This window comes from Lithobates pipiens, unplaced genomic scaffold (assembly GCF_037356315.1).
Source record: "Lithobates pipiens isolate NorthernLeopardFrog02 unplaced genomic scaffold, aLitPip1_a1.2 Scaffold_16, whole genome shotgun sequence".
In the NCBI taxonomy this organism is placed as follows: Eukaryota; Metazoa; Chordata; class Amphibia; order Anura; family Ranidae; genus Lithobates; species Lithobates pipiens.
The window spans coordinates 375,789,252-375,814,005 of NW_027507748.1; the positions used below are offsets into that span (position 1 = coordinate 375,789,252).

General features: G+C 39.1%; 1 protein-coding gene across 2 annotated transcripts in view; it reads left to right on the forward strand.

Moving 5' to 3' along the window:
- AP2B1 (adaptor related protein complex 2 subunit beta 1) overlaps positions 1–24,754 on the forward strand; it is a 178,022-nt gene that overhangs the window by 27,055 nt on the left and 126,213 nt on the right. For both annotated transcript variants that reach the window (XM_077482163.1, XM_077482164.1), the window contains exons 4-5: positions 4,785–4,920; positions 10,498–10,743. In XM_077482163.1, coding sequence (XP_077338289.1) covers positions 4,785–4,920; positions 10,498–10,743 — 382 coding nt within the window. The remainder of the gene's footprint in view (positions 1–4,784; positions 4,921–10,497; positions 10,744–24,754) is intronic.

Consider the following 24,754-nt stretch of genomic DNA (forward strand, 5'->3'; position numbering starts at 1 on the left):
CAGTATGTATTTCTTCCAAGCACTAAAATGGCTAGAAACAAATAGATTCTCAAGACAGGAGTTTGAAATCGACATGTGCATTAATTCATACGTTTTAATCTACATCAGACATTATCTGACAATAGTTAGGCTCTTACGATAGCATCATAAATCAGGGATCCCGTTGTCTCAGCAAAAGAAATCAAACTGAGGGCATCCGGTAAAAGCAGAAAAAGACTCCCCTCTCCAGCGAATGGGAAGGCAAATCTTAAAGTGGTTATATCATTTTTACCTACAGGTAAGCCTATAATAAGGCTTACCTGTAGGTAAAGTGAATATCTCCTAAACCTATAAGGTTTAGGAGATATTCACTTTGCATGCAGCTGCTGACGTCAGTGGCGCATGCGCTGTGAATGCCCGGCTGAAGGTCCGGCAGAAACTGCCAGACCTCGCAGGGAAGAAGACTCCCGCGCGCATGCGCTGGAGTGACAGCAAACCCAGAAGACTCGCCAAGGGCAAAATGTCAGCTCCCTCGGCGTGGAACGGCCAGCGATATGGGGACCTTGTTCTAAGGTAAGTATTTCACGATGAGCTAGTATGTGGTGCATAATAGCTCATTATGCCTTTTGCCTTACAGGGTTTTTTTTTTTCTCTGAGGGTATATAACCACTTTAATTTCTTTCACAAGGTGTGCTACATACAGTTTTGCTCAAAAGTATGCACCTCCTTGGAGAATTGGTAATTTACAGTATGTACCATTTTTAGAGAAAACATGAGTGAGCAGGCAAAATGCATTTCTTTTATTTCGTATAGGATTCCTATTCAACTGAAGGTCATAACAGAATGGCACAATCATAAAACAAAGCAAGGCAACTAGTAAACAAATGAACGGACCCCTGTTCAAAAATCTGTATCCCTTTAGTTCTTAATACTGTGTATTACCCCCTTTAGCATCAATGACATTGTGCAGTCTTTTGCTTCTATGAGGACCAGAAATCTTGCTCATTCGTCTTGGCAAAATGCCTCCAAGTCATGCAAAGTCTTTGGTCATCTTGCATGAACTGCACGATTGAGATCTCCCCAGAGTGGCTAGATGATATTAAGATCAGAAGACTGTCTTAGCCACTCCAGAACATTCACCATTTTCTGCTGTAACCACTGGAGTGTAACATTGGCCTTGTGCTTGAGGTCATTGTCTTGCTGGAAAGTCAAAGAGTGTCCCATGTGCAGCTTTCATGCAGAAATTGCTAATTGTTTGCTAGTATTTTCTAATATTGTGCTGCATTCATCTTGCCACCAATTTTTAGAAGTTTCACAATGCCGTTAAAGCTCATACACCCCCAAAACATCAATGAGCCACCACCATACTTCATAGCGGTGATGGTATTCTTATCACTGTTGACCCCTCTCCAAAGATAGCGATTATGGTTGTGACCATAAAGCTCTATTTTGGTCTTGTCACTCCAGATTAGAGTGCCAGAAGCTGCAAGGCATGTCAAGGTGTTGCCAGGCATATTTTAACAGTTTTTTTTTTTTTGTGGCATTGGCCTAGTAAAGTCTTCTTTCTAGCAACTCAACTATGCACTCATTTTTGTTCAAGTATTGTCTTATTGTGCTCCTTAAAATAACCATGCCGTCTTTTTCCAGAGCAGCCTGTGTTTATCCTGCGGTTACCTGTTTTATTTTCTTTGCATCCTGAATAATTCTTCTGCCAGTTGTGGCTGCAATCTTTCTTGGTCTACCTGACCTTGGCTTGGTATCAGGAGATCCCTGAATTTTCCACTTCTTAATAAGTGATTGAACAGTACTGACTGGCATATTCAAGACTTTGGATATCTTTTTATATCCTTTTCCATCCTTATAATGTTCCATTACCTTGTTACGCAGGTTTTTTGATGGTTATTTTCTGCTTCCCCTGGCTCAGTATCTAGCCTTCTCAATGCATTTACGTGAAAGCTAAGTAACTCATTGACTATTTAGGCCTGGTTCACACCTATGCGAGTTGCAGTTTTCATATTCCGGGTACTTTTTGCATTTTTCAATTCACATTTTTGTTCTAATAACATCTATAAAACCCAAAACAAGAAAAAAAAAAAGTCCCTGACCCTTTCCATAAAAGCACAGATGTGAACGTGGCCCTTAGGAAACCATGTTAAATGGACTGTAGTGTGTTTCTGCACAACTGAAAACACACTTAAAAAATGCATAGACGTGAACCAGGCCTTATACACAGACACTAACTGCAATTTAAAAAGCCACAGATATGGGAAATTAACCTTTTGAATTGCCATTTTAACCGCTGTGTGTCGCCTTGTGTGTCTGTACCAAGGCCAAACATTCCAGGGTATGTAAACTTTTTATCAGGACCATTTGGGTGATTTCCTTTGTGATGTTTTAAAAAGGAGCCAAACAGCTATGTGATAATAAATGGCTTCATACGACCACTGTCCTTAAATAAAAGACAGTTCTTTGGCATGATCAGTCCATATTTTTAATATCAATGGCAAAATGTCAAATTTCTGCTAGGGTATGCAAATTTTTGAGCATAACTGTAGCGCATCCCTCGCTATGTGCCTTGGTTCCTGCCACCAGTCCCTACATTACTACATAATGCAGTGTATTATTGGAGAAACCGCAATGGCCAGCAGGGACACGATGTCGAACACATCTGAAAGCGTCAGATAGCAGCAGTGTCCAGAAAGTGAAGATTTGCCTTCCCACCAGCCGGTGAGATGAGGATTTAGCTGCTTTCTTTCTGGGGTTTGTTGCCAAAAGTTTATCTTCTAGCAAAAAGACGGCTACAGCACGGACGCTACCTGCCGGGAGGGCGTCCCTGGACGTCCTCCTATTTACTTCCGCAATGCACGCTCCTGAGAGCGCGCATCGGGGAAGTTCTGTGCTGGCCGTGTCCCTTGGACACAGCCAATCACAGATCGCTGTAAACGACCAATCACAGCGGCCATTTACAGAGCGATCGGCATGTCCAATGTGAGGGGGGTATTTGTACTTTCCTGGCTTGTTCGGGTCACAAGAAATGAGATCGGCCACCAGTACCAGATGTGATCAATTTTGTATGATTCACACCACAGCTTGTAGACTCTCTAACTTTCACATAGACCAAATAATATCCACTAATTTGGGTTATTTTTACCAAAGATATGTAGTAGTATAAATTGTGGCCAAAATTTATGAATAAAAATTAATAATTTTCATAATTTTATCACAGAAACAAAGAAAAATGCGTTTTTTTCTCTCAAAATTTTCAGTATTTTCATTTATAGCGCAAAAAATAAAAAACCCCAGAGGTGATCAAATACCACCAAAAGAAAGCTCTATTTGTGGGGAAAAAAAGGACAAAAAATTCATTTGGGTACAGTGTTACATGACTGAGTAATTGTCATTCAAAGTGTGAGAGCACCGAAAGCTGAAAATTGGTCTGGGCAGGAGGGGTGAATAAGTGCCCAGTAGGCAAGTGGTTAAAGGTTTTCCTAGGAGTGTTTCTAAACAGTTCAAGTGGTTAAAGTGGTTCTGCACTCAAAATACAACATTTGCCCATTCTGTTGCCTATAGTTAATATATCTCATAATGCCACCTGTTTTTTTTTTTTGATTCACCTACCTTTTGTAATCTTCAGTACTTTATTTCAAACCCCTGCGGCGATGGGCGGTCTCTTGCGGGGATCAGCGTAATTTCCTGTTGGAGATCACAGGAGACAGTGCGGCTAATGCACCCGACATCTCGCGAGATTTCGGGTGCTACAGCCGACATCTCGCGAGATTTCGGGTGCTACAGCCAACATCTCGCGTGATTTTGGTAATTACAGCCGAGATCTCGCGAGATCTCGGCTGTAATTACCAAAATCACGCGAGATGTTGGCTGTAGCACCCGAAATCTCGCGAGATGTCGGCTGTAGCACCCGAAATCTCGCGAGATGTCGGGTGCATTAGCCGCACTGTCTCCTGTGATCTCCAACAGGAAATTACGCTGATCCCCGCAAGAGACCGCCCATCGCCGCAAGAGACCGCCCATCGCCGCAGGGGTTTGAAATAAAGTACTGAAGATTACAAAAGGTAGGTGAATCAAAAAAAAAAAACAGGTGGCATTATGAGATATATTAACTATAGGCAACAGAATGGGCAAATGTTGTATTTTGAGTGCAGAACCACTTTAACTTATGGTGCATAGATAAATGAGTTATACATATCAAATATAAGAATACAAATGCTATTTATTTATTCTTTTCTTTGGTGGATAAAGAGAGCTCAGTTTCCTTGGGTTTTTTCAGCTATCTGTAAGGCCTCTTTCACACTTGTGCAACTTGTCCTGCTACTTGGGACTGCAAAGTCGCATGACAAGTTGTACTTCATGATTTCCAATGAGTACCATTCATATCTGTGCAACTTCAAAGTAGTCCCTGTACTACTTTGGTCTGACTTTGATCCGAGTTGAGGTCCATAGACTTCAAGTTTACATAGGCATTCCCTGAAATCGCGGCAAAAACATGTCAAAATTGCGTGACTTTGAAGTCGCAGTAGTGTGAAAGGGGGTCTGAGGCTGATGGGGAGATCCAACAACGTTTTCCGTTGGAAATTCTGACTTTGTGTACAGGGCATAACAGGAGAGGCTCTTTACAGGCGCTATTGTTAGCACTATGGCCTCAGTGTGAGGGTAGCGCTGCTAATATGCAAAAGAGATGAAGAAAATGATTTAAAAAATCTTATTTAGCTAGGCTTTCTATGTACATTAAGCTTATTGGGTTTATAACGGTGACCATTATATTTATTATTTTTGTTTTCTCTCTTCAGTTCCCTGTTTCCTGATGTAGTGAACTGTATGCAGACAGATAATCTGGAACTTAAGAAACTTGTGTATCTTTATCTCATGAATTATGCCAAGAGTCAGCCAGACATGGCTATAATGGCTGTTAACAGTTTTGTCAAGGTAAGCTCCTGCATTACATCTTGCTGGTCATAGCCATTCAGAAAAGTTGTAGCAACTCCTACAATATCCTAATATTATGGGCAGCACAGGGGTGTAGTGGTTAGCGCTCTCACCTTGCAGTAAGAAGGGTTGCTGGTTTGAATCCCAACCATGACACTACCTGCCTGGAGTTTGCATGTTCTCCCTGTCCCTGTGTGGGTTTCCTCCGGGTACTCTGGTTTCCTCCCACACTCCAAAGACATGCTGGTAGGTTAATTGGATCCTGTCTAAATTGTCCCTAGTATATGAATGTGAGTTAGGGACCTTAGATTGTAAGCTCCTTGAGGGTAGGGACTGATGTGAATGTACAATGTATATGTAAAGCGCTGCGTAAATTGATGGCGCTATATAAGTAACTGAAATAAATAAAATAAATGTACATACAAATGTATGTATTTTAGGAGGAGAAGGACAGTGGAGTGTTGATATAATTAAACCCCCAGTTCTTAAGCAATTGCAGTGGCTGATTTACTGAGTAAACAGCTTCTTTATCTTTTAATCCTTGCCTATGTCCCAGTTTAAAGTGGGGCCATGATTGATATTACAGGTGGCAGTTTCTTTGCAGCAACCTATGGAGCTTGCATGCAGGGACTGGAGTAGGGTCTTCCTACACTGTGTACATCAGTAGAAACACATGACCCCATAGACCAGGATAGCTGGGTACTCCTCGACTCCCTCAAGTTAACAGACTGACTGGAGACTAGGGGTGCACCGAATGGAAATTTTGGTGCCGATACCGAAAATGAAGGATGCACTAGGCCGAAAACCGATACCGAAAGTTACAGTTACAAAACCGATACTGACAGTTTTTTAAAAATACGGTATTTATATTATTTTTATATATATAATTGTATTCAACTTTTTAATATCATATATCAATATTAAAAAGGTAAAGAAAAATGCAGTCTGCAATCTCTAACCATCTCTTGTATTATGTCTGCAATCTCTTACTTAAACACATCGGTAATAGTATTAGCAAAATTTCGATTCAATTACACCTCTAGCAGATATGATGCAGAAGATAGTCAGAGACTGCAGACATGATACAAGAGATCAATGCAGCCTCACTAGTGCCCGTCATATGCAGCCTCACCAGTGCCCGTCATACCAGGGCCCGTCATATGCAGCCTCACTAGGGCCCGTCATATTCAGCCTCACTAGGGCCCGTCATACCAGGGCCCTTCATATGCAGCCTCTCCAGTGCCCGTGATACCAGAGCCCATCATATGCAGCCTCACCAGGGCCCGTCATATGCAGCCTGCCTGTGCCCAACAGCTTCACCAGTGTCCATCATATGCAGCCTGCCTGTGCCCGGATCAGAGTGGCCATCTCAGTGTGTCATAAAGCAGGGTTTGATTTGCCCGGGCCACAGTAACAACGTCCCAACTCCTGCGATCACATCACACAGATTCAATGTCCCACCATTGGATCAGTATGCCGTCTATCACAGGAGGAGGGGCATTGTTACTACGGCCTGGACAATTCAGCTCCGTGATATGCGGAGATTGAGGGGAGAAGGAGGGAGTGGAGGATTGGGGCTGCAGGATGACACTTCCGCAATGGGCAGCACCCGAGGCGGACCCCGCCCCCTTTCGGTATCGGCTGTTTTTTGCTATCGGTGGCCGAAATTTCAGTGCACCTCTACTGGAGACTTCACTGTCCACTGTTTGCTGCTTTCCTGAGCTTCCAGTTTTCAAAGGAAAGAGTTATGGGAGAGCAGGAGCCAGCAGCATTAAAGCAGTATTCAACCCAAAAGCAAACAAATTATTATATTGCAGCTTACCAATTCCTAGATGTGATATCTGCATTCGTTTTCTTTTTTTTTTTTGACTTTCTTCTATTTTTATCTGGTGATCCAGCTAGTGAGTCTGTTGCTGTCTTTTTTTTTTTTTTTTTTAAAGAACAAGCTCTCTTCCCTATCTATGAATTTACATGGATGAGACAAACCATTTAACACTGGCAGGGGTGATTAAAATGATGAGCTTTTATTCATGTAAAACCTTTATTCCAAAAGGAAAAAAAAAAAGTTTGCTATAACTGATTATAAAGTGTGGTTTTGGTCTTGGGTTTAATACCGATTTTAGAAGTTGTAAACTGCAAGTGTTGGGCTATGAATTTTAACAAATGGTTTCCTGTGGAATGTTTTATTTTATTGTGCTCAATTGTAAGCATGAAACGCTGAGGGTTTGATGCAGCTAAAAACTCTCACTGTCAAGAACAGTTATTTAAAATGTATGGACTGATTTTTTCTTATAAACGCAGTTTAGCAAACAGAAAAAAAGATACCTCCCAAACTTAAAGGACACACATTATTAGAGCTGTGCAATTTGTTTATTTTTTTTTTTTTTTTTTTTTATTTTCAACTAAATTCGACAAATTCGTTAATTTGGAAATATTCGTATTAACAAAAACCCGTTTAACAAATTTTTCCAAAATTAAAAAACCGAAAATTCGAAAAGCTGAAATAATAACTAATAATAACTATTACTATCAAATTATAGGTATTGGAATATTCTTTTAAATTTGGCTGAACGTTACGAATTTATCCGAAGTTACGAATTATCCAAAATAACTAATGCTGCATCTAAAAGAATGGAACATAACAAATGAATAATAAATCACAATAATAATATTTGCAAAAGGAATTAATAAATATATTAATTAAACCACGCTCTCTAGAGTGTGTGCTATGCACCATAAAACATAACATCAGTGTGTGCAATAATAATCAAAAACACTTTGTGTCATCAGTGAGTGAGTTATTTGGACATTTGCACACTATGGATATCGCACTTTAATGATTTATATTGCACACTTTAATAATATAAATTGCCAAAATATGTATGCACTTGCATTTTATACTATATGATTTGATCATTTGTATTGGATGATTTATGTCAATTGTCACTCACTGATGACACCAAGTGTTTTTGCTTGTCATTGCACACACTGATGTTATGTTGTATAGTGCATAGTGCACACTCTAGAGAGCGTGGTTTAATTAATATATTTATTAATTCTTTCGCACATTCACGGGCTACTTTGCCTATAACAAGCAGCTCTCAGACTAAATATAATAGATTAGCCATCTGCGCAGGTAACTCTATTTAAACCCCTTTTTACCATAATAATAATATTAATAAATTCTTTATTATTTATTATTATTAATTTGTTACGTTCCATTCATTTAGATGAGGTATTCGTTAATTCGGATAATTCATAACTTCATATAAATTCATATTCGTTACGTTCACCAACAGCTAAATTTGAAAGGAAATTCCAATACCTATAATATTATTATAATTATTATTATTATTATAATACAGGTTTTATATAGCGCCAACAATTTGCGCAACGCTTTACAACATGAGGGCAGACATTACAGTTACATTACAATTGGGTACAAGAGGAATCCGAGGGCCCTGCTTGTTAGAGCTTACTACCTATAATTTAATAGTTAGTTATTGTTAGTTATTCTGATTTTCGTTCTTACGAATTTTTCTGATTTTTTTTTTTTTTTCTAACTTTCTTATTTTCGGATTCTGACTTTTTGGACTTAGAATATTTGACATTATGAATTTTCTATTATAACGAATGACATGAAAAACAAAAAACAAATGAAACTAAAACAAACATGTTTTGGCAGTGCACGTCTACTAATTATACCAATTATAATTACATGTGCTGGGCTGCCTGGGCCTGCTTACTGACACATAGGACATTGCTGAGGTGCTTGGGACAGCAAATTTTCTGCACTGCTAAAAAAAAATATAAAAACAAATCTCCACTTATCAACTAACATTAGTTGCTGCAGAGGATATTTTGTACTTATTGCATGAGGTTCAAACACTGTAAACCTGCAAAAATTGCACCACTATAGTAATTCCTAGCTACACAATTGTTGCCCAGGACGGTGTTCACTTTGCACTGACAATTTATGCAGTGTCAAGAGTGGAAAACAATCTTATGGCAGGTATAGAGTCACTTCTGTGTCCCCTCTAGGTTGTTGTACAATTTCTGAGATTGCCAGTAGGTGTCCCCACAGCTTTGGGCTTACCTTGGAAGGAGTCAGGGCAAATAAAAAGGCATCCTTTTGGGTCATGAAGAACAAGAAGGGCAGAAACTGTCTTAACAACCTTCCACAGGGGGGTGCTATAATCTCTCCCAAAAATATTTTGACTGCAATTTCATTATCCTAATTTCTGTTATTTTGTATAGGGTTATTCTGTAATATTTTACAGGGAAATATCTGAGGCTGTGAAATATGCTGACTATCATTGCAGATTCCATCTACTGAAAATGCTAGTTGCCTGGCAGCCATACTGATCTAGTGGATTCAGAACTTTCTGAGTTGCCTACCTAGATCACGTCTGTGGATTAATTGCAGTGACATTACTCTTGACCTCTCTTGCTGCATGCTTGTTTTGTGTAAGTGATTTAGAAAGTATAAAAGGAAGAGGCAAGCATGCATACAGTATTGTCAGCAATGGCAGCTTTTCCATTTTTCTCAGGACAGGTCTCCTTTTAAAGCTTATACGATGAAAATATATGCATTCATATCTGTCACAAAAGTATAGTCCTGTATGCTTTTAAAGAAATACTTTGAGTCACTGAACTGGACAAAGTGTGCAGATGGTAAAGTCGGAATTTGTTTATCTGCATATTTGATCTGTTTTGTGATTCAAAGCACTGAAACATAACAGCCAGGCAACTAGCATTTTCAGAATGAGGTCAGCCTACGTCAGGAATTTGAATTGGATCTATGTATTATTCACATGAAATTAGCATTTTTAGTTTGTACATAATAATTGATTTACTCATGTTGCACAATAAAGATGATGGTATGCACTTATGGATGTTTTGTGTGATTTTTTTTTTTTTCCCCATACCAATCCTCATTGCAGAGCCATTGTAGAACATTTTATGCAGGTGTACTGTGTGTATCACAGGCTGCACATAACCTCCCTGTTATTAGAGGAATATCTGGTTTTATCTTTTAATATTTTTTTTAGAATTTTTCATTTTCTTTGAAAATTACCCAGAGTTAAATACAGAACAGAATCTCTCTTGCATAAAAGTGTTTACATCATCCACAGATGACCAGTAATCCGGGATGCCTAGTTATTTTGCATGCTGTGCCATTTTAGCTTGGTTAAAAATTTGCTGCCATTCTGACCTTTTTATTTTTAGCACTTTCTGAATTACTGATCTGAAACAATTCCGCAGATCAGAAGTTCTGACGACACTTGCTGCATGCTTATTCCAGATGTGTGATGCGAAAAGTGTTCACGCCAGAGACAGCCGAGCAATTAGCATTTTTACAGAGAGGTCAGCAATGGCAGCCTCTGTATTTTTCTGATGAGTTTCCAATAAATAATTGCATCCAACTAGTTCAAGCTTTTGAAACATTGTTTCAATTTTATAGGCATGACTTCATACAGAAACCCAACATGTTTCAAAAGCTCACATTTCTAATACATTAAAATCATCCGCTACCTAGTAACATAACGTGTTTTTTTTTTTTTTTTTTTTTTTTAGGACTGTGAGGATCCCAATCCCCTTATTCGGGCCTTGGCTGTGCGTACAATGGGTTGCATTCGTGTAGATAAGATCACGGAGTATCTCTGTGAGCCTTTGCGTAAGTGCCTGAAGGATGAAGACCCCTATGTGCGCAAGACAGCAGCGGTGTGTGTTGCCAAACTTCATGACATCAACGCACAGATGGTGGAGGATCAGGGCTTCCTCGATTCCCTACGTGATCTCATAGCAGACTCCAATCCCATGGTAAGGACCGCGACTGATTATAATTTTTTTTGTGCCATAAAGGCTAATCTCTCCGGAGACTCTTCGATAAAATGACTAAAACCTTTGCATTCTGCTTTGCTGCTCATTGCTGCTTTCCTGTTAAAAAAAAGAAAAAAAAGTTGACTAAATCTTTTTCTTTCCTGTTAAGCAAGTATTAGTTAAAAAAAATATATATATATATATATATATATTTTACACTTCACTTGGAGTACGTTATAATGCATTTGTAATAAATTAGTACATGGCATGTAATAAGTACAATGCTCAGGGAGGTTAGGATCCCTCTGAAAAGTGTGATGTGATGCTCTGAGAACTCATGATCAGAAAATCGTTTGAAAAATACAGCTTTCAAATCGATACGTACGATAATCAGATCATTAGTACAGAGCTTTTAAGAGCCGATCATGAACGTTTATCCGATCGGACAAGCACAAAAAATGTTCTCATACAATACGATTGTCATTACTTAAGATGTGTTCGTGAATATTGTCCTGCAACAATTATTTTATTTTTATTTTTTGCACTCCTTAAACAATTAAACGTAATAAAATTAAAAAAAAAAGTTTAATAATAAATAGTGTTACTGCACATAAAAATTATGCATTTATTCAGTTTTTTGTCCTGTTTAAAACAACACTAAAATTATGATTTTGGTACAAAGCATTGCAGTTATTTACAGTAAAACTTTTATAATTGCATGGAGAAGGAGAATAAGGTGTTAATTAGAGCTGATTAGAGTAAACTAAGGGTTAATAAGGGGTTCAACTGAAGAACATTTCATAAACAAAAAAAACGCCAGCGCTTTTTTTATTGGTCAGGTTTCTTTAACTGACTTCATCTGCAGATTGAAGTTCATTCCCTTGATCTATAGATGAATAAACAGAAAGATGCATACTGACCTATAATCACACACATAGGTTGGACTTGATGGACTTGTCTTTTTTTTCTTGTTCAAAAATTTTTTATTTTATGTTAAAATAAATTACATGTACAGAATATAAGACAAATTATGTGATACCAGAAATAAAAAGTAGACATATTGAAGTACGGATGATACAAAGCAAAGAAGAATTTCAAGATATTCTCATGGGAATGACAATAAATGGCCTTTATATATTTTAGAATTTGAAAACATTCTTATAGCTGAGTTTTAAACATTTTAATCCCAAGAAAATATAAATATGTCTAAAAGAAAATATATGATTTTAAAGTTTTGACCATAACTTCTAAAGTATGTTTATAGTAAGTATTGTATAGTAAGGGAAGAACATAAAAGGTATATAGGAGGGGGAGGGGAGGGAATAATTCTCCGGAGGAGGTTTTATGTATCAGCTAATGTTGTAACTCTATAAAAAATCGTAATCACCATAACAATAAAACTCGGTTGTCAATATTATCTGACGTATAATATTTAATCCAGGGTTTCCATATGATATCAAACTTTGTCATCTGGTTTTTATCTATAGCGTCCATTTTAGCATGGATGAAAGATTGATTCATTCTACGTTTGGTTTCTGCAATATTCACCACATCTGTTTTCCACGCATTGGCTATAGTCTGCTTTGCGGCTATCAGGAGTGTAAGAACTAAGTTGAATTGTTTCTGATTCAGAAAGGCTGGTTTTAAATTAAGGAGAGCTATAATTGGGTTTGGAAAAATTGGACGATCAAAAAATTTTGTAATTATCAGAAAGATCTTTTTCCAAAATGATTGTACAATTGAGCAATGCCACCAGGTATGTATATAGGTACCTTTTTCTGGACAGCCACGAAAGCAGAGGCCAGTGTTGTCTGTTGAGAATTTGGCGATTCTCGCAGGAACCAAATACCAGCATGTGAGAACTTTATATGATGATTCAGACGCCAATATATTTATAGAGGAAGATTTTGTGAAAGACCATATGTTGGACCAAGACCTAGAATCGATCGTACAATCCAAATCTTTTTCCCACTTGGCCACATATTTAGGTATAACAGTATTAGAATTAGATATCAATTGTGTATACAATGATGTAATATGACCTTTAGCATGTGGTTCCTTGAGACAAAATCTTTCAAATTGAGAAATATCATGTAAGTTTACATTTAAATTGAGAAGAGGAGTATAAAAAAATCTTTGATTTGGAGATATCTGAATATTTCTGATTGTGGAAGCTTATATAATTCACATAGATCTGTAAAAGATTTTATTGATGTAGTTGAAGTTAAATTATATAGACAAGTGATACCAGCCTTAGACCAAGCTTTAAAGGTTTTAGGATATTTCCAGGCTGGGTAAAAAGTCGGATTCTTGTGGAAAGATAATAGCGGATTTTGTGGAGATTGCAGACCATGTGAATTTCTATACCTATCCCATATAGATAGAGAGTGCTTAGAAATGGGGTTATTTATAGACTTACGATCCGCAGGTTGTAACCATAATATATTGTTTATAGGAAGAGGATCACAGTCTACAGCTTCAATGAGGACCCATAAAGGAATCTCTGTAGAAGAGTGATATTTTGTTAATTGAGATAATTGAGCTGCCTTATAATATATGTTAAAGTCTGGGAATCCCAAACCACCCAAAGCTTTGGGGAGAACAAGTGTTTTTTTGTGAAGTCTGGGTTTTATTTTCCCCCAAGTAAATTTCGTTACTTTTTGTTGAATCAGCCTAAGAAAATATGCAGGAATATGAATCGGGAGAGTTCTGAATAAATATAAAAATTTCGGAAGAACAGACATTTTTATGATATTTATTTTCCCAAACCATGATATCGGCATTGATGACCAATTAGATAACGACCTTGTAATATTTTTTAATAGAGCTGGGTAATTAGCTGCAAATAAATCGGAGGGGTTAGTAGTAAACTGCACACCCAGATATGGGAGGCTATGATCTACCCACTTAAAGGGTAGTGAATTTTGTAAAGATTGTTTATCTTTTTCGACAAGTGAAATGGCTTAATGCTGAAGATTTTTGAATATTGACCTTAAGGCCCGAAATAAATGAGAATTCTTGTAGTACAACCATAAGATTTGGGGCCGAAACATGTGGAGAAGATAGAAAAAGGAGAATATCGTCTGCGAATAAACAGAGCTTATGATGAAAGCCACCCATTTCAATACCTGTTATAGTGGGTTCCATCCTAATTCTTTGTGCTAAAGGTTCAATGAGTAAAGCAAATAATAATGGCGAAAGTGGACATCCTTGACGAGTCCCCCTCAGTATATTAAACTCGTCCGATTTGTACCCTGCATATCTGATATAAGCTTTGGGATCTTGATACAAACTAGAGATCCATCGTAAAAAATGAGGGCCAAATCCCCATTTGGAAAGGGTATAGTTCATATATGACCATGATATTGTGTCAAAAGCTTTCATAATATCTAAATAAAGAAAACAAGTGGGAATACGTCTTTTTTTTAGCGGCATGTGACAGGAGTGTTGCACGTCTAATATTATCTCCTGCTTGACGTAATGGAATGAAGCCCACTTGATCACGATGTATTAGATTGCCTATAATAGTATTTAATCTGTTAGCTAGAATTTTGGCTAAAATTTTTATGTCCAAATTTAATAATGAAATAGGGCGATAATTAGACCATATTGAATCGTCTGTGTGAGGTTTAGGGAGCATACAGATAATTGCAGTTAGGGTTTCTCGTCTAAAAGAATGACCTTCCAAAAGGGAATTAAAAGTGTTTGTCAAGACTGGAGATAGGGTGTCTACAAACGTTTTGTAATACAGCGCAGAAAAACCATCAGGACCTGGCCTTTTATTTAGTTTCAGATTTTTGATAACTTCAGATACCTCTATAATTGACACTGGTTCCTCCATCATTCCATTTGTGTTTTAGATAGTGTCGGTAGAGATATATGAGAGAAAAAATAATTTGCTCTAGAAGGGTCCAACTCATTATTAGAAGAGTATAAATTTTTTAATTGTGTTTTGAATTTTTGTAATATTTTTAAAGGATTATTTGTGTATACCCCCTAGAGATTTTCAGAAGTATCGGTTTTGTTGGGTTCTGGCAGGATTTTAATGCCCTGGCTAATAGTGCATTGATATAGAAATTGTGTTGTGATCTCTTGATGGTTTTATCCGCTGCTTCAGTAAGGAATAGATCAAATTCCAATTTAGCTTTGTCAAGATTTATTTTAGATAAAGAAGAAGGGTTATTTTGGAATGCTGTGTGACATTTATTGAAATTTGTTTCTAAAGTCTGACAAAGGATTTTCCGCTCTCTGTTGAATATGTTTGCTTGCTGTAGACATATGCCACGGAGAACAGGCTTGTGTGCTTCCCATAATGTAGTCGGAGAGACGTCAGGTGTGGAGTTATATTTTATATAATCTTTGAGCGCAATTTCAATATTATTTTTATGAGCTGGATTTTTGAGTAGGAAATCTCTTAATATCCATGTTGGATCTTTTTTTTTTTTTGGAATTATAGAGGCAACAGTAATGTAGCCTGCACTATGATCGGACCATGGGATGGGAATAATTTTTGTAGATATTATTTCTGGAATTAGCCCTATGGACATAAATATATGGTCTATCCTAGAGAATGAGCGATGAGGGAACGAGTAATGTGTGTATTGTCTCTTGGTTGGATTCAATTCTCTCCAAGTATCTACTAGGTTATGTTTTGTAATTAGTTTTGATAAGAGTTGTTTGTCTGCTGTATGTGACTGTGGGATTGGTGATTTATCCAAAAATGGGAATATGGTCTGATTAGAATCTCCACATAGAATTGTAGTACCTATTTTGTGGTGTTCTATAGTTTGAAATAAATGAGAAAGAAAAGAAATAGGATTTTTGTTAGGAGCGTAATATGATGTAATGGTGATAGCGGTATCAAGTAGGTGTACTTTACGAATCAAGTAACGACCTTCTGGATCCTTGATTTCCTTCATTAGTGAAAATGGTGTATTGCGATGGAAAGCTATAAGCACGCCTCGTTTTTTAGAGGAGGCCGAAGCTGTGTATACTTGGGGGTAGTCTTTACTGAAAAATTTGGGAGTGGATTGTGACGCAAAATGAGTCTCTTGGAGGCAAACTATATGTGCTTTCTTGGATGAAAATGTGCGGAAGGCTTTAGTGCGTTTGTGTGGAACGTTTAGTCCCTGAGTATTTATTTAATGATATGATGTTTAATGGGGCCATGGAGTTGGGAAAAGTAAATATGTGTTGGTGTTTATGTTAGAATGTGTGTCATATAAGAAATTATTTGTCTCCAGAGTATAGGGGTGGAGGGAGGGAGGGGAAAGGAGATAATGACTGAAAAAGAAAATACAATTAATATACAATATTGAAATATATCTTAACATATCTATGTTCTTAATGTGTCCGTTGGGAGGAGAAAAACTCTCCCTCCAAGGGTACATGAGCCACTGTCAACTGCCCGTTGTGCACCTAGCTGCTGAGGGTAGCAAGAGAGGGTGCAAGGAACTTCCCTGCAGGACACCAAGAGCCAATCATATAATTTCATTTTTCAAGCAAAAAATAAAAATGTAAGATTAAGGCAACCTCAGAAACAAAGAAGAGAAGAGAGAGAAAAAAGTTATAATAAGGAGCCTAAATTATTAGGAACATTTCTTAAATAAGATTATGATTAAAATATTGATTGGAAGTCAGAGAAAAAACTCGGCAGTAGCCATTCTGTTGAAAAGGCAAGATAGTAGCCTCAGTACAAGTGTTTATCAGTCCATAGTGTCAGCCAGATCTGGAGGTGGAGATTGTATGCGACTTCTTTTCTGTGGATTGTAGTCTTCTTCTCTTCTGGAAGCAGAGGAGGGAGTATCAGCATATGAGGATGATTTTTGGCGAGTGTCCGCAGCATCTCTTGATGTGTTTATCATTCCTAGTTTCTGTAAAGTAGTTTGCAGGTCCTTAGCTGTTCGGCACATATATTTGCGACTTTGGAAAGTAAAACGCACTGAGAAAGGAAAGCCCCATTGGTAGATTATGTCATTTCGCTGTAATATTTGCAGTAGTGGTTTCAGGGTTCTTCTTTTGTTGACTGTAATCTGTGAGAGGTCTGTGAATAATTGGTATTTATGACCCTGGAAAATTAGGGGATCTTTATTTCTAGCTGTATTTAGCAGTAGTTCCTTAGTGCGGTAGAAATGCAATTTTGCGATAATGTCACGGGGAGGACCATCTGTTTTCTTTGTTGCTAGGGCTCTATGAACCCGGTCCATTTCAAGACGCTCTAGTGGGATAGCTGGTTGTAATTCTTGAAAAAGTGCAGTAATAGCACCGTTTAAATCAGTCACAGATTCGGGTATTCCTCTAATACGTATATTGGAGCGTCTTGCACGATTTTCGAAATCCTCCAATTTGGATTGTAATATGTAATTTTCCTCTTTAAGAAAATCAATTTCTGAGGCAATATTAGATGTATATAATTTATAATTAGATGTATAATTTTCCAGATCGTCTGCTCTAATTTCCAGTGCTGATGTACGCTGACCAAGTATTCTAATTTCTTTGGTAAGGCTTGTGGTGATGATATCTGCAGTGGTTTTTAGTGATTTTTGAAGCAGATTTTCTATTTGTTTCAGCGTTACAGGAGGGGATAAGTCTTTTTGTGTGGAAAGTTCTAAATTCTCCAGAACTGACATTTTTCTCAGGTATTTGGTTAGAGAGACTATGTGCTTTTAATGAGAGAACATCTTTATGTAAAGCAGCAGAAGGGGCTGTCTGTTTGTTCTCCTCACTGTGTCTCCCCTCAGAGGGGGAGGGTTTCAGTGCCATACTGCTGTGTGTGTGAGGCGGCGCTTTCTTGTTAATTTTCTGCCTCATGAGTCTCCTCTGACCCCCGCAAATGTCACCAATGTAAGGTAGGGATATTTATCTACCGTTTGGTATGATATATATGCGGAGGGTCAAGTTACCTCCGCCGTTATATGGCTTCGTTGTCCTGCTGAGAATGGAGCTCTAAGCCAGCATTACCTCTCGGCTAGGCTCCGCCTTCTCCCTCCCCGACTTGTCTTTTTTTCAACCTCACCTACTATGTAACAATGTATCATTGTATCTTTCTGTATTTGTGGCTGAGCAATGTTGTGGATGAACATTGCTATACTGCTTTTGTTAATTTTATTTTTCTATTTGACAGCTCCTGCTGTTGGTGTTCTATTGAATAGTGCCCTCCGTCGAAAAAATGCCTCTGCCGGCCTGCGCATGCACAATACGTAATGGCACACCAACTGATTTCCTGATCAACTGTTGTGATGGTGTGAAGATGGATGCGCAGATCATAGGAGGCACTATCCGACGCTACGCAAACAGCGGAGCGAGAACGTACTTGTCAGATTCTGTGCTTGCCAGATCCCCAAAAGGTAGTGCAGCACTTGTACTTGCACCCTGCTGCATCTGAGCATAATTATGCATTTCTAGCACTTCATCAACATGGGGTTGTGTATGCCTGGTTTTAGCAGGGACCTGTTCTCCATCATCTGAGCTAGTTTTCAGGGTCACAATGCTTTCTACAGGTTTATAAACGGAGCCAGATTCTGACAGTAAGTCCTTCCCTTCACTCTTATATGTAATGCGTAAATTCCTGTTGGCCTTCTCCCTAGTGTACCTTTTTTTTTTTGTGTCGTTTTGGGCACTAAATTTACAGGTACCTAGTGCGGGACTCACAGGAAAAAGAGCACCAGGCTAGTAATTGGGTACTGCGCAATACACATAAAGTTACCCACTAGTGCTAGGAGAGATCAGATCTGATCTTGCTAATGCTGCGGTTTTGTGTACAATGTATCCGAGGTGGCAGTGATCAGACAAATTATGCTGACACTGCACTTGTTGGTGGGTGCAGGGGGCTAAACGCAAGTGCTGGCATTGGTCGGACCTTATCCTGCTAACACTTCATTTTTGGGGACACTGGTATAGTTATGATTGTGATCAAAATACTGATCCGCTCAGACACTACTAGTAATGGCAGTGATGGCTGGGAAGGGCGCTAACTGACCCTAAAACTATCGGATGTTGCTAGTGACAATTAATACAGTGATCAGTGCATAAATACTGTTCACTGTATATGGGGGCCCAGTTTATGTCTAACTCAATGTTTAACCCTTTAGGGGAGAGTGTATCTCTCGTTGAGTTAGACTTAAATTGTTTTATCAGTGATTAGGTGAATATATGTGGGTTCTCTGTTTTCTTTGCACTTTTATTACTTCATCACTGTGCCATTTTTTATGTCATGTGTGACAATGTATGTTTTTATATTTATAAAATTACTAATATAGCGTCACTTTTTATAATTTAAATTTAAATAGTGACGGTTATATAGAGTCAATTGATTTAGGTGCTGTTATTGTGATTCATTTCTTATATCAGCCGTTGTATGTATTATTATGACACCTTTTTAGGGTTGTGTTAATATGAATGTAGAATGCTGACTTTTTAATATTTATAGATTTTAATATGGAATTGTTGCTCTTATGTTTTAGCCATTTAGCAATGTCACTCATTGTGTTATGCATTAGAGGTGGTACCTCTTTAAAATTATGTCAAAAACGTTCAGCCAACCTTATTTATTTTAATTATTGGGTAATGCTGCTAGTTTAGTATATTACATTGATTTAAGATGTTGTTTAAGTATGCTCAGTGTAGATTCAGACAGTGTGGTCCTATATGACCGTACTGGTCTCCTATGCCCCGACGTTGCTATTGGTAAATCACGCTGAGCCTGCTTGCTGAGGAGAGGTATAGGTACTCAGCACACATGTGCAGCACTGTCTGTCACATGTGAATTTGTTGGTATAAAAACCGGAACATAGCATCGTTAGGCCACACCCTCGGAGAAAGTTGCAATGACAAAACTAGTCGACCGGATATGACGCATGCGTTCCACGACTAAGAGGAAGACACACCAGGAAGCGAGCGGTGAACGCTGCTTCCATTATAGTGTGAGTTGCTTCTTCTGATTGTTACGAGGAACGCCTGCTTTTACACCTTTTTGTATTGCCTAATGTTATTGATCGATGATGTATGGAGAAACTTCTGTATAATAAAGAGAGAAAAACAGATTTACGCTATTTGGATTCCCTCTTTCTGTCCTGAGAACCGGTGGATCTTGCTGTGACACCTGCTGCCCTGTTAAGGAGACCTGTGGTTTCTCTATCCATGCCTGATATTTTTAACCCTTTTGGTGAGTTTGAACCCTGAAGGGTAGTGTGACACACAGACTGCAGTGTTGGGTGTTTTAAGAGATGCAACATTTTCCACCTGAGGTTTCTGGGACTTTCCTTGCATCACTTGCTCATTCATAATATTAAAGTGGTTGTAAACTCTCCCCCACAACTTTGTCCCATGTAAATCAGCATAAAAAACCCTAATGAACACTGCTTGTAGATATCTCCTTACTTCCTTAGTATTGTTGGTAATCCTTTTCGTTCTTTAGAATGACGTCACTGAGCATGCCCAGATCTCCCCTGATTTACGGCACACTCTCTCTATGTGCTTGTCTATCTGTTATCAGGATTTCCTATGGCACACCACTGAAATCCCAGGAGGCTGCATAATCACTCGGAGCTTCCTCCTACACACCATGTGACATCACATGCAGTGTAAACCTGGCCATTACAGCAGTCTTATCAGCCGAAGCTGATAAGACTCACACAGGAAAACATTAGACAATCGGCAGTAAATACTATGAAATAAAACAAGTCGGCTATGAACAGGGAAGCAGGGTTGCCATAGAAATGTTGGATTTAGAAGGAGGCTTGGTTAACAGTACAGGAAGTGCTTAATGTAAGGGCGGAAATACACTCTACTGTGGACTCACTGCCTGCCTAACCCCTGGAAACAACTTTTTTAAAGTTTTTTTGAACAGTAAGTAATATGCGATTTGGGCTGGATTACAGTGGCTATAGTTTGATAATTACTTATTATAATGGACTAAATGAAAAGAAGCATCAGAGTGGGAGAGTTTACTTCCTCTTTAACATTAAGTTAATATTTTATACCTGTGTTTAGAAAATTGTAAAAAATGTACATTGCACTTTATTTTCTTTATCAACAGTCTTAACTAACATTGCTATGTAGACTGTTTATATGTTTTTGGATGGTTAATAACCCTGGCAGAGTCCAACTGGGCGTTCTTTTGAAGACATGTTCAAGTGGACATACAGTGCATTTGGAAAGTATTCACGGTGCTTCACGTTTTCCACATTTTGTTATGTTACACCCTTAATCCAAAATGTATTAAATTCATTTAAAAAACAAAAAAATCCCATGTACATAAGTACTCTCAGCCTTTGCGATGACACTCAACAGTGCGTCCTGTTTCCATTGATCATCCTTGAGATGTTTCTACAACTTGATTGGAGTCCACCTGTGGTAAATTCAGTTGATTGGACATGATTTGGAAAGGCACACATCTGTTTATATAAGATCTCACAGGTAACAGTGCATGTCAGAGCACTAACCAACCCATGAAGTCCAAGGAATTGTTTGTAGACCTCCGAGGATTGTATTGAGGCACAGATCTGGGGAAGGGTTCTGCAGCATTGAAGGTCCCAATGAGCACAGTGACCTCCATCATCTGTAAATGGAAGAAGTTTGGAACCACCAGGATTCTTCCTTGGGCAAGTTGCTCGACCAAACTGAGCGATCGGGGGAAGAAAGGCCTTAGGGAGGTAACCAAGAAACCGATGGTCACTCTGACAGAGCTCCAGTGTTTCTCTGTGGAGAGAGCTGAGGACCTTCCAGAAGAACAACCATCTCTGCAGCATTTCATCAATCTGGCTTGTATGGTAGATTGGCCAGATTGAAGTTACTCCTCAGTAAAAGGCACATAACAGCCCATCTGGAGTTTGCCAAAAGGCACCCGAAGGACTCTCAGACCATGAGAACTAAAGTTCTCTTGTCTGATAAAACAAAGATTAAACTCTTTGGCCTGAATGGCAAGCGTTATATCTGGAGGAAACCAGGCATCACTCATCCCCTGGCTGATACCATCCCTACAGTGAAGCATGGTGGTGGCAGCATCATGCTGTGGGGATGTTTTTCAACAGCAGGAACTGAGAGACTGGTCAGGATCGAGGGAAAGATGAATGCAGCAATGTACAGAGACATCCTTGATGAAAACCTGCTCCAGAGCACTCTGGACCTCATACTGGGGCAAAGGTTCACCTTCTAGCAGGGCAACGACCGTAAGCACACAGCCAAAATAACAAAGGAGTGGCTACGGGACAACTCTGAATGTCCTTGAGTGGCCCAGCCAGAGGCCAGGCTTGAACCCAATTGAACATCTCTGGAGAGATATGAAAATGGCTGTGCACCTACGCTTTCCATCCAACCTGATGGAGCTTGAGAGGTCCTGCGAAGAAGAATGGGAGAAACTGCCCCAAAAACTTGTGGCATCTTACTCAAAAAGACTTGAGGCTGTAATTGATGCCAAAGGTGCTTCAACAAAGTATTGAGCAAAGGCTGCGAATACTTATGTACATGATGTTTTTTATTTTTTATTCATTTGCAAAGATTTCAAACACACTTTTTTCATATTGACATTATGGGGTATTGTTTGGATTCAATTCATTAATTTTCCTCAAAATTCTACATTTTGTAATAAGGCTGTAACATAACAACATGTGGAAAAAGTGAATCGCTGTGAATACTTCCCAGATGCACTGTATTGTCTACTCAAAGATTATTTAGGATTTTTAACAACATTGCTGAGAATACAAAATGGTTGGGTCACAGGAAGACCTTTCCTGTACAAAATGATGTTCTAGTTTTTATCCAGTGCTGCTCATATAACCAGAAGTAAAATGGAGTCCTATAAATTTATGACCAAATGCACTGAAGGAAGCCCGACACAACATTTTCTCCTAAAAGATGACCCCCTTCTATTACTCTTCATTTAGCCACTCCAGCAAGACTGGTAACATAGCTTTATATTAACATTTGGCTATAAGTACATCTTAGTAAATTAAACCTTTTTATGTTTGAATCAGTTTGACATAATTAAAGTGGTTGCAAACCGCAGACAGGAAATATAAACAAAGCATATCCCTGTATAGTGTGTACTTGTCTCAATCCAAAGCACTAGGTGACATTTCTGTCTGCTGCTTCATTCCTCTATCAGCATGAGTCATTTCTGACAAACAAGTTTTCCTGACACCAAGAGAAAAGAGGTGACGGGAGAGAACCCCATTGATTGACAGCCTCTGCTCTGTTTCTGTGTGCTGTGGGGGGGGGGGGGGGGGCTATAGAGCAGGTGCTTTCGTCCGGGAGGCCGTCCCTGGACGTCCTGGTGTTTACTTCCGCAATGCGCGCCGCGGGCGCGAATCGGGGAAATTCTGTGTTTGGCGTGTTTCCCCGGAGACAGGCAAACACAGATCGCTGTAAACGGCCAATCACAGCGGCCGTTTACTGCGTGATCGGCGTGTCCAATGTGAGATGATCTCATATGTAAACATATGAGATCATCTCTCAGCGCCGCTCTCCCTCCTCACACAGACAGCGTGTGAGAGGGGAGAGATGAAAGGCTGCAGCGGCCGTAAGTGCGAAAATAAAAAAATAAATAAAAAAAAGTGCCATCCTGCCCCAGTGCCATCCACCCCAGTGCTATCTGTCCCCAGTGCCATCCACCCCAGTGCTATCTGTCCCCAGTGCCACCTGTTGGCACTGGGGACAAATGGCACTGACAACAGGTGGCACTGGGGACAGATGGCACTAACAGGTGACACTGGGGAGGATGGCACTGGGGACAAATGGCACTGACATCTGTCAGTGCCACGTGTCATCAGTGCCACATAGTGCCACATACTAGTGCCATCTGCCATCAGTGCCACGTATCAGTGCCATTTGTCATCAGTGCCACCTGTCAGTGTCAGATGCCATCTGTTGTCAGTGTCACATGTCATCAATGCCACTTATCAGTGCCATCTGTCATCAGTGTCACGCGTCATCGGTGCGACGTATTAGTGCCATCTGTCATCGGTGCCACGTATCAGTGCCACGTATAAGTGCCATCTGTCATCAGTGCCATCTGTCATCAGTGCCATCTGTCATCAGTGCCATCTGTCATCAGTGCCACATATTAGTGCCATCTGTCATCAGTGCCACGTATCAGTGCCATCTGTCACCAGTGTCACGTGTCATTGTCCTGGTGCTCCAGAGCCTTCAAAAGTGTAATAGGTAGTCAACAAGTTAGATGTGTAATTTATGCTCCTAGAACACCTGATGGCGCTCCCTGCATGTTGGGCCTCTCTATGTGGCCAGGCTGTGAAAAAGTCCCACATGTGGTATTGTAATACTCAGGAGGAGTAGCAGAATTTTTTTGGGGTTGTCATTTGTGGTATACACATGTATGTGAGGGAAATAACCTATTACAATGACAATTTTGTGGAAAAAAAAAATAAAATGAAAAATTTTGCAGAGAATTGTGGAAAAAAAATGACAACATCAAAAAGCTCCCTATGCCTCTTACTAAATACCTTGGAATGTCTACTTTCCAAAAAGGGGTCATTTGGGGGGTATTTGTACTTTCCTGGCTTGTTCAGGTCGCAAGAAGCGAGATAGGCCACCAGTATATCAGATGTGATAAATTTTGTGCGATTTGCACCACAGCTTGTAGACTCTCTAACTTTCACAAAGACCAAATAATATCCACTAATTTGGATTATTTTTACCAAAGACATGTAGCAGTATAAATTGTGGGCGAAATTTTTGAAGAAAAATTTACAATTTGCATAATTTTGTCACAGAAACAAAGAAATATGCGTTTTTTTTTTTTTTTTAATTTTCGGTCTTTTTTCATTTATAGCGCAAAAAATAAAAACCCCAGAGGTGATCAAATACCACCAAAAGAAAGCTCTATTTGTGGGAAAAAAAAGGACAAAAAATTCATTTGGGTACAGTGTTGCATGACTGAGTAATTGTCATTCAAAATGTGAGAGCACCGAAAGCTGAAAATTGGTCTGGGCAGGAAGGGTGTTTAAGTGCCCAGTAAGCAAGTGGTTAAGTTAAAACTGAAATCCCAGGAATTTTT